The sequence below is a fragment of the Solanum stenotomum genome, chromosome 6 (assembly GCF_019186545.1).
Source record: "Solanum stenotomum isolate F172 chromosome 6, ASM1918654v1, whole genome shotgun sequence".
In the NCBI taxonomy this organism is placed as follows: domain Eukaryota; kingdom Viridiplantae; phylum Streptophyta; class Magnoliopsida; order Solanales; family Solanaceae; genus Solanum; species Solanum stenotomum.
Genome location: NC_064287.1, coordinates 21488827 through 21504537, shown reverse-complemented (window position 1 = coordinate 21504537; position 15711 = coordinate 21488827). Strand labels below are relative to the sequence as shown.

At 38.3% G+C, this 15711-nt stretch overlaps 1 protein-coding gene across 3 annotated transcripts in view; it reads right to left on the bottom strand.

The window, feature by feature from the left end:
- The window catches only part of LOC125866815 (uncharacterized), a 38894-nt gene that overhangs the window by 12195 nt on the left and 10988 nt on the right, over positions 1–15711 (bottom strand). For all 3 annotated transcript variants that reach the window (XM_049547174.1, XM_049547173.1, XM_049547172.1), the window contains exons 3-10: positions 13442–13650; positions 12657–12776; positions 12374–12502; positions 12167–12292; positions 9662–9717; positions 9486–9585; positions 9227–9344; positions 8830–9039 (exon numbers count right to left, since the gene is read on the bottom strand). In XM_049547174.1, the coding sequence (XP_049403131.1) occupies positions 8830–9039; positions 9227–9344; positions 9486–9585; positions 9662–9717; positions 12167–12292; positions 12374–12502; positions 12657–12776; positions 13442–13650 (1068 nt within the window). The remainder of the gene's footprint in view (positions 1–8829; positions 9040–9226; positions 9345–9485; positions 9586–9661; positions 9718–12166; positions 12293–12373; positions 12503–12656; positions 12777–13441; positions 13651–15711) is intronic.

The window sequence follows — 15711 nt, the reverse complement described above, 5'->3', positions numbered from 1 at the left end:
CTTGGAAAACTACACCAACCTTTGGATCTCCTAGTTATTTAGAGGTTTTCTAAAACTCCGATTCCACCCTTGGTTTGACCACATCTCTGTCACAATGGCCCTTTGCTGCTGGTTTAGGGTGAAAATATCCGGGAACAAAGTTTTTAAAGATCCTTGTTCTAGCCATCTATCTTCCCAAAAAGAGGTTTTCCTACCATTACCCAATTTAATACTGCAGTTTCCTCTGAGCTTTGGCCAATGATTTCTGATGGCTCTCCTAAGGCATGATCCATAAGTGCTACAGACCATTTTAGTTATCCAGTGATCCTCCATTTCATATTTGGCCTGTATTACATCTTTCCACAAAGCTTGCTCGCTAGAAGCAAATCTCCATATCCACTTCATCATAAGGCACTGGTTTTGGATTTTTAAATTCCTTATCCCCATCCCACCTGCGTGTTTACTCTCAATCAATGTATCCCACTTAACCAAGTGAAATTTCTTGGTTTCACTATTTCCTTCCCACAGGAAGTTCCTCCTCAAAGCATCAAGACTGTCAATAACACCAATAACACCATTAGGAATAGGGAAAAGCGACATCATGTAGGTAGGCATAGAGTCCAAAACATTGTTGGTGAGTGTTAATCTTCCTCCTAAGATAAGGTAACCAACCTTTTTTCACATTTTTCAATCACCCCATTCCAGATGCCTATAGATTTGCTTTTGGCTTCCAAGGGCATCCCCAAGTATGTAGTTGGTAGGTTTCCTGTCCTTCCACCCAAAATCCTAGCCAAAGAGGATAAATCAGGGACTTCATTTACTGGATACAAGAAACTCTTGTTCCAATTGATGTGAAGCCTAGAGATGGCTTCAAAAAGAACAAAGATTACCCTTAAAATCTTGAGTTGGTTCCTGTATACATCAGGAAGACAAGAGTATCTTCTGCATATTGTAAGTGAGTAATCTCCAGATCAGCCCCCACTCTATTGGATACCCTAAAACCTCTCCGCCACAACTTTTCTTGAGTGATTTTCAACATATCATTTACCCCCTCCATAGCGATAATTAAAAGAAAGGGGGATAATGGGTCTCCTTGTCTTAAACCTCAAACCTCTCTGTGAAGAGAAGAAACCTGTAGAGCCATTTATTAGAACTGAGAATTTCACAGTGCTGATGCAAAAGTTCATCCATCTTAACCATCTACCTCCATAACCCCTTTTAGAAAGAGTCTCCAACAAGAACTTCCAACTGAGGTGGTCATAAGCTTTTTGAATGTCCAGCTTACATAGGATGCCTGGGATACTACTTCTAGTTCTAGCATCAACACACTCATTAGCCATAAGAATGGCATCTATTATTTGTCTCCCTTTTATGAAGGCCAAATGTTGGGGGCCCACTAGTTTGTGCATAACCATTTTGATTCTCTGGGTGAGTAATTTGGAGACGATCTTGTACACACTACCAATTAGGCTAATGGGTCTAAAGTCAGTGAGCTCCTTAGCACCCATTTTTTTTTGGAATTAAAGCCACATAGGTAGAGTTGAAGCTTTTTCTCAAAGATACATCTCTCATGAAAGTTCTTGACAAAAAAAATAAAAGAAAAGAGGGGTTTAGGGATTGGGATAACATCAAGCAAATAGGGGCAAAGATCTTAGGAGATTTGGAGTGGAAGCTTTGGCCAGCCCCTTTGAAAATGAAGGGAAAAAATAGACGCAGTCTTAGCTTCTCATGGGAGCACACGTAGAGAAAAATAATCTAATAGAGAGAGGAAGAGAAGAAAAGGAGGAAGAACTCAAGGTAATCTACTTACTCGATTTATAAGTCTAATTTATGAGTTATGGGCACACTAAATTTGAATTAACTTGATGAATTGGGATTAAAGGTAATCACTTCTCTCTTTGTTCTTTTGAGGCTACCGTCTCCTCTGTTGATTATTTACTATCTTTCTTATTGGATGGTATGTTTTATGCACTGCTCTCCTCGCCTTGAACTTGGTTTTGGTGTACTTGAGCTGAGGGTCTTTCGGAAACAGCCTCTCTACCTCCACGAGGTAGTGGCAAGGTCTGCGTACACTCTACCCTCCCCAGACCCCACTTAGTGGGATTTCACTGGGTATGTTGTTGTTGTTGTTGTTGGAAGACAAGGCTGCACATAAGAAACTACTTACTAGCAACACATGAGTATCCTGGATGGATAATTTGTAGTGTTCAGTTTTGCATTTTTCAGCTCTTCATTTATGATATTTGAATTTCAGTTGAGCATCCAATTAAAGTGGATAATATTAAATATGAAAATCTTTCGATGAAGCTAATTAGCTGTCGAACAACTCTTGAATTAGGAATGAAGAAATTTTACATTAGGAGACCTGACTACATCCTGGCATCTAAATTAAAAGCTTTGAAACATAAATTGAAGGAATGGAATAGAAGTGAGCAAGGAAGTCTTGGCCAACAGAGAAAGAATGTTCTTGAAAAGCTGGCTGTTGTGGAAAAGATTGCCACTGATAGAGCATTGACAGAAGATGAAGCAACGGAAAAGGCAACTTTACTTCTGAAACTGGAGGGTTTAATAAAAAATGAAGAGATTTACTGGAGACAACAGTCAAGATCTGTTTGGTTAAAGGAAGGGGACAAGAATACCAATTTCTTCCACAAAATGGCTAATGCACACAAGAGGTATAACAACATAGATCAACTGCTCATTCAGGGGAATATAGTCCAAGATCCAGAAAGGATCCAAGGGGAAATAGTGGAGTTCTACCAGAAACTTTACTCTGAAAATGTTCAAAGGAGACCCAGCAACAATTTCTTAAACTGTCCAAGGCTAACAGGGGAAGAAATAGAGGACCTAGAAAGAAATTTTGATGAGGAGGAAGTTCTGAGAAGTTTAAAGCAATGTGCAGTGGATAAAGCACCAGGACCAGATGGCTTTACAATGGGGTTCTACATCAAATGTTGGGAAGTGGTCAAGGGTGATATCATGAAGACCTTTCAGCATTTCTATGACCAAGGGAGGTTTGAAAGAAGTTTTAATGCTACCTTCATAGCCTTGATTCCAAAGAAAAAGGGTGCTAAAGAACTGAGGGACTTTAGACCTATCAGTTTGATAGGAAGCATCTATCAAATTCTCTCAAAAGTGGTCACTGAAAGGCTAAAACGAGTGATGTCCAAACTTGTTAATTCACAACAGCTAGCTTTTATTAAAGGAAGGCAGATCATGGATGCTGTTCTAATAACTAATGAAGCAATAGATTCCAGGTCAAGTTTGAAAAAACCAGGCATCTTATGCAAATTAGATATTGAGAAAGCATATGACCATGTCAACTGGGATTTTCTTATGGGTATGCTAGAGAAGATGGGTTTTGGTCTCAAATGGAGACAATGGATTAAATTCTGCATATCTTCAGTAAGCTTCTCAGTGTTGATAAATGGTTGTCCATCAGGGATTTTCGGCTCACAAAGGGGCTTAAGGCAAGATGATCCCTTATCACCTTTCCTTTTCCTATTAGTCATGGAGGGACTCAACAATATGATTATGAATGCAAATAGAGAAGGATGGCAAAGAGGTTTTGAAGTAGCTAGAGCCGGAAGGGAAAGCCTAAAGATAACTCATCTACAATATGCTGATGATACCCTGATATTATGTGATGCTGAAGAGGACCACCTCAAAATTTTGAGACTAATTCTAGTCTTGTTTGAAGGAATGTCTGGACTTCATGTTAACTGGAGAAAAAGCTTCTTGTATCCAGTTAATGAAGTGCCAAATATGGAAAATTTGAAGTTAATTCTTAGTGGTGAAGTGGGTGCTCTTCCAACTACTTATTTGGGTATGCCTTTAGGGGCCAAATCCACGTCTTTGGAAATTTGGAATGGGGTGATTGAGAAGTGTCTAGCAAGGTGGAAGTCTCAGTACCTCTCACTTGGAGGAAGACTGACTTTGATCAACTCTGTGCTTGATGCACTTCCAACATATATGATGTCTTTATTTCCTATTCCTCCAGGTGTCATTAATAGGTTGGATAGCATCAGGAGAAAGTTTTTGTGGCAAGGAAACAAGGAAAGGAAGGGGTACCACTTAGTCAAATGGAAAAAAGTGATCAATGATAAGAGAGTTGGGGGTTTAGGGATCAAGAACCTTAAGAATCAAAGCAATGCTTTGAGAATGAAGTGGCTTTGGAGGTATTCCAACGATGATCAGAATTTATGGGGCTCAGTCATAAAAGCAAATTATGAAGAAAGTGACAACTGGATGGCAAAGGAAGTTACCACTCCCTATGGTGTTAGTTTATGGAAATCCATCCGATCACTATGGGATGAATTCAAACAAAACACCAAGATTAAAGTGGTAGATGGTGCTAAAACTAGATTCTGGAAGGAAGATTGGCATGAAGCAGGAAATCTGGAGACACTTTTCCCGGACATACTACTCTGGTTCTTCAGCAACAAAATACAATAGCTGAACTATGGACACCACATGGGTGGAATATTATATTTAGAAAGCACCTCAATGATTGGGAAATTCCAAGAGTTACAGAATTCTTCAGCGTCATTGAACAATTTAGTGGCTTGGAGACAGGGAAAGACAGATTGCAGTGGTTGGGGAACAGTACTGGGACTTTTAAAGTAAGTGCAGCATATAGGAAGTTGAACCACCCAATTATGCAGGCATCCAAATGGCCCTGGAAACACATTTGGAAGGCCAAGATCCCACACAAAGTGGCCTGTTTTGTGTGGTTACTGGCTAAGGAAGTGGTGTTGACACAGGAGAATTTGATGAAGAGGGGGATTACACTGCGTTCAAGATGTTTTTTTTTTGTGGGGAAACAGTCAATTACTTGTTCATCCAGTGCAAGGTCACTGGCCAATTGTGGAGTCTATTCCTAAGGCGAAGGCGCAAAAACATCTCATGGGTCATGCCTGGTAGAATTGCAGAGGCCTTATATAGTTGGGAAGAAGCAAGATTACAAGCAAAGAACAAAAGCAATTGGAGAATCATTCCTGCTACTGTTTGGTGGACTGTCTAGAAAGAGAGAAATCTTAAGAGTTTTTGAGAATAGGGAGAGTAATATGCAACAACTAAAATTGAGTTGTATTCTAACTGTGTTTTTGGTGTAATCACATCTACTCTAATGACACTGTCTCTATCAATGATGTTTTAGACTCATTATACGGATAGGACAGTGCCTTTAGAGTTCATTATGTAAATATGGTTTCAATACAAGGGTTGTACTGATTTAAAGAAATAGAAACAGTTACCAATCTCAAAAGACTGGGTAGTCTGCAAGATGATAATTTTTAAGCAAAGTTAAAATGTGGGTAGCCAAAATTATGACTCGTTTACTAGATTGGAGAATTTCGAAAGTTGATGAGAAATACAACCTCTTAATTGAGAGTAAAGCATGAACCTTGAAGGTTGGATGTCTTTTTAGTTTTGAGTTAGCCTAAATAAAATGTTTTAACACGAAATTTATATGATGTGATTATAGATTGATTGAAGAAAAGTCGTACGGATTACTCGAGTGAAGAGTTTGGTATTTCAACATGAGTACTGTCAGTAGTAATCTTACCACAATTTGAATTTTATAACTCTCATAATTTATTAAGTGAATGAGTTACCGAATGTTTTGAACTTGCATGTGTGACAAGACTTTTACTTAATATGATATTGAAACGGTTATGTGAGATGTTCTCACTTTTATAAGACTTGTTTATTGTTAATTGAAATGTGATTTACCATTATTGAAAAAGTTTGTTATTTACTTGAAAAGTATGTATCTTGACATATGTTTTTGGTTTAAGTTTTACATAATATGATTTGATAAGAACTTGAGTGTCTTGTACTATTTTGGAAAATGTTTCTACCGGTTATAAAGAGAAGTATAAATGGGAGTAGACCTTAATGAATCCCATGGCTAACGGCGGGTTCGTTAGACCGGGTGTACCTTGTTTTTAACTAGCATACAGTTACCGATTTCCCTCGATTAGGGATCTACTGATATGAATATTTGACTCCTTTATGAGGGGTCCATTGTAATTGGTTATTTCTTAAAGAGAAGAGCCGCACCGATTACATGATTCATTCTGGGAAACCTCCCAAATATAAGATTTGATATTGAAGTGTTTACTGAGTTTATTTCTAAATTGTTAAATTGAAATTTTGCTTACATGACACAGACAAGATTGATTATTGTTATTGTTTTCTAAAAAGGCATTTACTTTATGATTTTGATTATCAAACTAGCATATTTTCTTACTTGTCCCTCATTAAAACGGTTGTGGTTAAGTGTTATTACTCACTGAGCTAGCGTCTCACTCCTCGCTATATGTTTTAACAGAGAACTCAGACGATGGTAGCAAGGGTTTCATTATCTAAAGAGTGTTAATTGGTAGTATCTGGTGAGCTCCACATTGCTTCGCGTGGCAAGAGATTTTTTATTTTTTTTTGAGATTGGTAACTGTTTCTATTTCTTTAAATCAGTACATGGGTTGTACTGAAGCCATATTTACATAATGAACTCTAAAGGCACTGTCCTATCCCTATAATGAGTCTAAAACATCATTGATAGAGACAGTGTCATTAGAGTAGATCTGATTACACCAAAAACATAGAGTTAGAATACAATTCAATTTTACTTGTTGCATATTACTCTCCCTATTCTCAAAAACTCTAAGATTTCTCTCTTTCCAGACAGTCCACCAAATAGTAGCAGGAATGATTCTCCAGTTGCTTCTGTTCTTTGCTTGTAATCCTGCTTCTTCCCAACTGTATAAGGCCTCTGTAATTCTACCAGGCATGACCCATGAGATGTTTTTGCGCCTTAGGAATAGACTCCACAATTGGCCAGTGACCTTGCACTTGATGAACAAGTGATTGACTGTTTCTGCAGGAACACAGTGTAATCCCCCTCTTCATCAAATTCTCCTGTGTTAACACCACTTCCTTAGCCAGTAACCACACAAAACAGGCCACTTTGTGTGGGATCTTAAATTGCTATGGTTCATTTTCTTTGAAACTCTTAGAGTCGCTCCATTGTCATTTCCTTTATTAGAGTCATGACTATTCCTTCGTTTTGCAGTCTTGTGACTAGTTTTGAACTTTATTTTGTATTCTGGAGATGAAATGGTATCATTGCATGTCGATTAGATATAGATGGATAGTCTGTCCTGATTTAGGGGTGTTGTAGTTGTGTTGCTGGTTTTTGTGACATGGAAAAATTGGATAGCCCCAAAAGCAAAGGAAACTCTGCTCGGTTTTCTGTAAATTTCTATTAAGGCTTGCTTTGGGATTCTCCCCCTTAGTGCCGGTCACGGTCTTAAATTGGGTCATGACAATTTGCTTGCCTGCTTACATGTTTACCAATTCTCAAAAATTTGCTTGCCTGCTTACTTGTATTTTCTTGTTGATTCTGGCCTGTGGTCCCTTATTGCATTTATAATTTCCTTGATTAGTTTCATCTGCTTTAGTGGCTTTGATTTGTGATAGTAGACCAAGGTCATGTTGTCGGTCGGGGATAGAGGTGAGGGTCAAGGGTGGTAAGTGTGTTTAGGGAGCATCTAGGCTGAGATTAGGGTTGTGGAACATAAGGTCACTAACGGGGAAATCCATAGAGTTAGTAAAGATCCTTAGGAAGAGGAAGATTAATATAGCTTGTGTCTAGGAAACCCAAGTGGGTAGCAGGGTAGGTACTGAGGCTTGGGATGTGGAAGGATTTAAGGCGTGGTACTCTGTGAGAGGTGAGGAATAAGAATGGAGTATTCATTTTGGTTGACAGGGATCTTAAGGAGTAAGTGGTAGAGGTCGGGAGGGTTAATGATAGGATTATGTTGATTAAGTTAGTTGTGGGAAGGCTGACATTGAGCATTATTAGCATACACACCACAAGCGGCTTGACGAGGAGGTCAAGAAGCATTTTTGGGAGGATTTGGATGAGTTTGTGAGAAGTATTCCACCCACTGAGAAGCAATTTGTAGGAGGGGATTTCAATGATCTCATCGGGACAACCTGTAGGGGCTATGATGATGTGCATGGAGGTTTTGGTTTTGGGGATTGAAACGAAGGAGGGTTCACATTTTTAAATTTTGCTAAAGCTTTTGAGTTGGTGGTAGCAAATTTGAGTTTCCCGAAGAAGGAGAACCATTTGGTTACCTTCTGTTGCCTGGTGGCTAAGACTCAGACTGATACTTACTTCTTAGGAAGGGTGATAGAGGCCTTCTTTTTAAGGACTGCAAGGTTATTACAACAACATACCCAGTGAAAGGACTGCAAGGTTATTCCGGGCGAGAATCTGCATCCCCTTTTCAAACTGTTTGGCAGGCTTTATTTGAGTTGAGGGTCTATCGGAAACAATCTCTCTATGTGTACGAGGTAGGAGTAAGGTCTGCACACACTCTACCTCCCAAAACCCCACCTTGTGGGATAACACTGGGTATGTTGTTGTTGTTACTGTTGTATGGCCATTCCTCAACTGCAAGATTTGTTTACGTGTAAGCTTGCCCTTTAATGTAAACTGCAACAAGCATCTCTTCTCAAGGAGTTCATCAGCTCATTGGAATAGGCTTTCTCAGCCGTAAATCTCTGATAGCAAATTTCAATATAACATTAAACAACAAAAGCCCAAGAAGATCCAGGATGGTAAAAAATGTAATCTGCCACTGTGGATAAAAAAAATATGTTCTATGCGTGTGACTTTACAAAAACCTACCAGAAAAACTCAAACAGCATTCAATTACTTTAGGCAGTTATATTGAGATTATTTTCTGCAGGTTAGTTTGGGTGGTATCGCCATAAAAACCAGAGGATAACTTAAGTCAAGAAACAAAGAGATTAATGAAAAAAATTCTAAACACTAACCAATTATGCCACCACCAGCAGTTGAACTAGGCAAACTATGGTTTCCACTTCCGCTACCGAGTTCACAAGGCAAACCTGTGTCACCATATGAAATACCACCCCTGATATAGCTGCCATTATAAAATGCATCACCACCCTTTCCACCATGTCCGGCACCACTGCTTAGGCCATTAGGCAAGAGCACACCACTGCCCAACCCTCCGGTGCAACCTTCATATCAAGAAACATCATTTAGCTCTGAATCTGGACTACAAGAGTGAAAAGGTAATTGATAGAAAATTGTATTCTTTTAAGCTCCATGTACATACAAAAAGATTTTCTTGTTCAACAGAAACATGAAAACTTACAAGAAGGGAAAAGATAACAAACAAGGGAAGGAAAATGAGAAAAGGCATACCTAGCCCAGAGACACTTATTGATCCTGTAGATTTTACAATAACTGTTCTAACCAAATGGAAATGAACAACAGACCCTTCTAAGAAGCCCTCAACCAAAACATCTTCAACACGACAGACCTACACGAATAAAACAGATCAATTTTGTTCAAATCATCTGGAATACAGAACAGCAGTCAATGCCAAAAGCTACTTAAACAGATATAGGCATAAAGATGAAAGATATCACCCTTGAGTGATGAATTTGATTAGCAAATATACCTGAAGAGTAAAAGATAGTGAGCTATTCACGTTGCAGTCCTCAGGGGGGTATATCAATTCAATTGGGCAATTCGCCTGTCCACAAAAAAGTCTCGCTTTCCTGCAATTGCGAATAATATCTTGCTGAAAACAATGAGTCCAGCAAAAAAAACTAGCTGTAGATAGTTGTGCCTTACGTGTGATTAACACCTGCATTTTCAAGGGGACCACGCAAAATAGACCCAGGACCGACCTTCACACATAAACAGAGAAATACTGTCATTAGCATGCTCACAGATCATTACTTATGCTGTATTAGGATTTCAAGTTTCATAAGCAAATTAAATTCAAAAGTAGCATCAGCCAAAGACGAAAGATTAAGGCAAAGAATCTCAGACTACCTTACAAATCTAAAAACCTGAGTTCACGTGAAGACATAAGCCCTTTACACAATGTCTGAAACTAGAAGATCAAGCCAAAACAGAGTACAAAGTGTCTGTTTGATAGAACTTGGTACACACTCCCCCACAAAGGTAGAATTTGTGTCCCCATCCAACCCCATCATCAAAAATACATCATGTTTTAGACTTTTAGCCTTAGCAGGTATTTCTGGTCCTACTATCTATATTCCTACTCATATATAGTCCTACTCATATATCAAAATTCTATATATGAGTAGGAATATAGATAGTAGGATCAGAAATACTTGGGGCTCAGGTTTGACTATTGGGTTGACCTTGACCTAGACCGCATATTAAATTATGGTTATCCATCCTTTAGCTTTGTTTAAAAGTTTGTAATTATTTTTTGGCTAGTGTTGAGTCATTTGGACGCGGTCAAAAAAGGTTGAAAGCTCTCTTGTGGTAAGTTAAGACTTTGATAGGGAATTTTCCCCAACTTACGTGCTAATTGAGAGTTGTGTGGGAATAGCATACACATGTTGTGACGAGCTTATATACGACTATCGGGTGTAAAATGGAATATACTTGAAATGCTAGATTTCAGCCTCGCATTCTTCATCTGTGTTTTGATGAACTAAGCATAATATTTATGTCTTCTGATGAATTTAGACTTATTATATGCCAAAAAATCATTTGCTATCTCAGAATCTATTGAAATTCTCTTTTTGAGCATTGATATGCCTTTGTAATATTATCTATTTATGTGCTCCTTATTTCTGATATGTTATTGTTGTAGAGCTCTGATATGAACATTGTGGACCCTGTGAGTCTGATGTTCAGATGTTGTTGGGATCGGGTGTTTAATATTGTGTGGACTGTATAGTATGAGTTGGTATAGAGATGTGGGACTATTGAGCCAGATTGAGAAGGTAACATGTGAGGACCGTAGAGTCCGTCATTTGGAGGACCAAAGTCCCTCCCAAGGTCCTATGTTTCATCTGGATAGTTCTTCATGAGGCCAGTCTCACTCAGGACAACCGCAGGAAAAGGGGCATGACAACAGTCCATAGATGCTTCATGTGCCAATAAGCTTATGAGACTAACAACATCCATTTCTTCATTGCCCAGTGACTGCTGAATTTTGGAATTTGTTTTTTTGCTATTTTTGGTTTGAGTTGGGTCATGCCTCTGCTAGTTTAAAGGATGCTTACATTAGTTGGAACTCTTGGAAAGTTGATAAATTCATCAGACAAGTTCATAAAATGATCCCTACTTGTATTTTTTGGTGTGTGTGGAAGGACATTTAAACTTTTGAGAACGGACAATGAGACTTACTGGGTACACGTTGACTTTCATACTCACACTACACTTGTTGCACTTCTGTTCATTTTTGAATCCCAGTTTCAGCACAGCTCGTGAGTTCCAGCTTTGTGGCAATAGTGGCCACTACGTCCCTTATCTTATTGTTATTTCTTATCTATTGGTACTCTGTATTAGTTGACTCTTGTACTTTCTTCTAGTTATTCTCGTGACAATGCGACACCTGGTCTTGGAGATATTAAGTATTATGCTTTGGGATTTATAGCTTCCGCACTTGTATCAGATTCATGGTCTTTTATGGTATTTCATATGTTAAGACTTAATCAATGCTTCCACGTGTATTGGTTTTGGTTAATTATTACTAGGTTCGCCTGTCTTGAGATAGTCGGGTAGCATCACGGCTAGGGAGTAATTTGGGTCGTGACATCAATTATTCAGCAATTCTAAATTAGTTCGAGTCAGCTCTATGAATACTCTTTATCAATCATTCATCATAGTTGTACTCTTTTTACACTGATCGTAATCTTTTGCGGCCCTCTTCCTTTATTAGGGGACTGCCTAAGCTTGCAAATCCCGTATAAGTGGACTTGTTTCTTTCATCATTGAAACAGAAACATTTCTGAAAAGACAACTCAAGATGCAGAATAGCTTCAATCGCTGCTTCATGCCGCACAAAGAACATTATAGATGTTTCTTTTCTTACCTAGTATGGTACAAATAGTTTCACTAACCGCTAAAATGGTAAATACAGTTCAATGAGTTTTATATTAGAACAATTCAATTGGTATGGAACACCCAACGATTAAGTTGCGAAATATCCTGATATTCATCTGGTTTCAGAGCAAGTTGAATAGCAAGATCTGAATGAATACTGGTTCAGAAGATTTAGATGAGGATAGTATAAACTTATGTTTGGCAGAAGAAGAAAAGGCAGATGTTGCACTTAAAAGGTACAAGCATTAAGTAGACAAAGAGCCTTACATTTATGCTGTAGAACAGGGACAAAACCAAATGTTGTGCTTCAATAATATCTCCAGGTCCAGTTAAGTTCAGTGAACCTTGTCCATGAACTCCCAAATTTGCGTTTGATTGTATCACAGAGGATCCCTAAAGCCAATATGTTTTGATGGGTAACAAACAAAGAAAATATAACCAAAATGATAAGAGTAGGGTAAAGGAATGAGTTACCTTTAGCACCACTAAATTGCTCATTTCAAGTAAAGATGTTGCAACAATTGCATCACCATCACCATCTATAAGCATCTTTGAGTTCAACATCAACTGGATTTTGACAGACATTCGTAACGACCCATAGATCTAGAAATTTGTAATCTATTAAATATAACACCAACAAATATGTTCTAGACATAAATTGAAAAGAGAAAGAACAATTAAAAAGAAAATTTGGGGTGTGCCTCTTTTTTTTACTGGAATAAAAAGAGGAGGGTAAAACACTAGAGAACATACTTGCCTTAATTACTGAGTCACTCATCAAGAGCTCTTCAGCCAGCAATTCAAATTCTGATAAAGCATAATGTACAAGCCCAAAGGACAAAATGGCACCATGTGATAAACTAAGTTGTCCTCGAACCTAAATGACAAGTAGCATATCAACTTCAAATACCACCAACTAAGATTAACACTCAAATCTAAATGCATGGTGGTAGAAGGAAGCCAACTAGAAACTAAGATATCATATTCAATTTTCAAATTATGAACTTAGGCTTCCCTTCCTGGACCATAATATGTACCTAACAAACCAGAAAGGCATAAAAAGGAAATAGCAGTAAGAAAGACAAAAGACACCATGGTCATCCAAGAAAAAAATACAAAAGGAAGTGCTAAAGGACACAAAAAGGATAGGGAGGTTGTGACACTAGTGTTTATACAACTTCTAGATATTCATACCCATTTTCCCAATGGGGTTGAAAAACTGAGCTAGGAAGAAATGAACCCACTTTTCGGGTGTCTTTATTTGGTTTTATCTATTTAACAACTCCGTTTAGAGCCAATATTTCATTCAATTGATTCTTACACATATATTGCTTCCTTAGGGATTGGCTACTAAAACAACACCACAACATGCCCAAGTCACTCAAAAGTTTTAAATGAAGAAAAAGTCTAGATATGGTCAATGGGCAGTCAACTCACTGCTTTGACATCTGTCAAATCCAAAATTCGTTCTGACATAGAAGCAAAACATCCTTATGTTGTAAGTTGAAGCACTTATTCACAAGAACAAAAGATATGAATGACCTGTAGACGACTCCAAAGTAGAGGAACAGTAGCTCGTGCATGATCTTGAATATAAATGTTTGTCCAGAGAGGGTGATTAGGAAACTCGAAGAGAAGCGTATCAGTATCTGTTGACAAGTTGTGATTGTTAACAATGAGTCTTCGAGGAACAGCATCATAGAACGTCCCTGCAGCACCTGCATTTGTGGGACATCCAAAACTACTTCCCCCTGTCAAACAACAAAAAGGAAAAGTACTGACACAGTGAGACCCTACCCACAATACAACATATTCAAATACAGCCATCATGGATAGGGAAACAAAGATACCATGATCCACAAATTTCCAGATGTGAAATAACATCAGAAGAGTTACTCGAAGCAAAAGGATTAAGTGTCTAGATTTTTTTTGAGAATGAAAGTAAGCATCTACATTTTAGTGTGTGCATGGGAGTTGAAGTTCCTTCAAAGCATCTCTTCTTTCTTCCATTCTATTTGCTCCAAATAATACGCTGAGGTATCATCTTCCTGATGCATCTGGTGGATTTTCCAACTCTGAAGCCATTCCAAATGACTAACTTCCTTCACACTCCTTTGGCATTGCCCAACTTATACATAAATACTGCTGAACAGATCCCCCATATTCCTGGCTACTGTACCGAATATAAATAAATGGTCTACACTCTCACTATCTTCTTTAAACACGTAACACCTGCTGCACGAAACTATTCTCCTCTTCTTTAATGCTTCATGTTAGGTAGGGTCCTTGAACTGCCAACCAGCTGAACGATGCTACCTTGGTAGATGATTTGGTTCTCCACATCAGCTTCATAAGCCAATCTTGCAATCTTCCATGATATTGCCTCTGCTGACCATTTGCTCATACAACTCCTTGGCTGTGAAGGTACCCTGGCCTTTGACCCCCATATCGGTCTATCCTTTTCTTGTTGTTGCACCTGAATGTCTTGAATTTTGGCCATAAATCCCAGTATCTCTTAAATTTCCCAGTCATGGCATTATCTCCTGAAACTAATGTTCCAGGAGTTATTCTCCCGGAGCTGCTTTACTGACGCTTTAGGATCATTAACAAAACCAGACACTACCTGAGATTCTTCTTTCAAAACCCTGTTTCTATTCCATCTGTCTAGCCAAAATAAGGTATTTTCTTCATTATCTACCTGTATTTTCACTTTGTCATTAAAATCATCCCATAGCTTGCTTATATGTTTCCACAGACTCACATCATGTGGGACTGCTGTTATTTTAGAGTGTCAACCTCTGCGCAATGTTTTATCTGGCACTACTCTCTTCCACAAGGCCTCCTCATAGTTACTATATCTCCACAGCCACTCCATCAATTAACTTTTATTGTGAAGTATTAAGTCCCTGATCGCTATACCTCCCCTTTCCTTGGGCAAAATAATCCTTAACCAAATGAAACTTATGTTAGAGAACTATGCCCTCCCAAGGAAAACCTCCTCCTTATTTTGTCCAGACGAGGAAGTACCTTTCCTGGAATTGGGAAAAATAGGATGAAATGTTGTCCAACACACTATTAGTCAAAAGTTATTCCCCGCCCAAAAATAAGTATTGTGGCTGCAATGTGGCCAGTTTCTTCTTAAATTTCTCAATTATTCCCTGCCACACTGACGTGATTTTATATATTTGTCTCACAATGGCAATCCAAGATATATGATAGGGAAGTACAAATGCTGCATCCCAATATTTCCCAACACATTTTTTACTACATTTACTGGATGGATGACTGATTTGTAAAGATTAACGAGTAATCCAGATTTTGTATCAAAAATAATGAGTAGCAACTTAATGTATCAATGGCAATCCAAGATATATGATAGGGAAGTACAAATGCTGCATCCCAATATTTCTGCCGGCCCCAACACATTTTTTACTACATTTACTGGATGGATGACTGATTTGTAAAGATTAATGAGTAATCCAGATTTTGTATCAAAAATAATGAGTAGCAACTTAATGTATCTCATCTAACTTCGCTCAGCACCATAGAATATCAATCTATCATAAGGAAAAAAAGGTGGGGAACAGTGATTGTGTCCCCTGTTTTGACCCTACATAAAGCCCTTAATCCACTGATATTGGATGGCTTTCTCTATCTTCTATTGATAGCTTCCATAACCAGGATGAAGAGAAAATGTGATATAGGATCGTCTTGCCTCAGCCTCAAACCCACTTTGTGCAGGAAAAAAATCCCACTGGTTGTCCATTAACTAAAATGGGATTTCTAATTGTTGTGACACAGAATTTTATCCA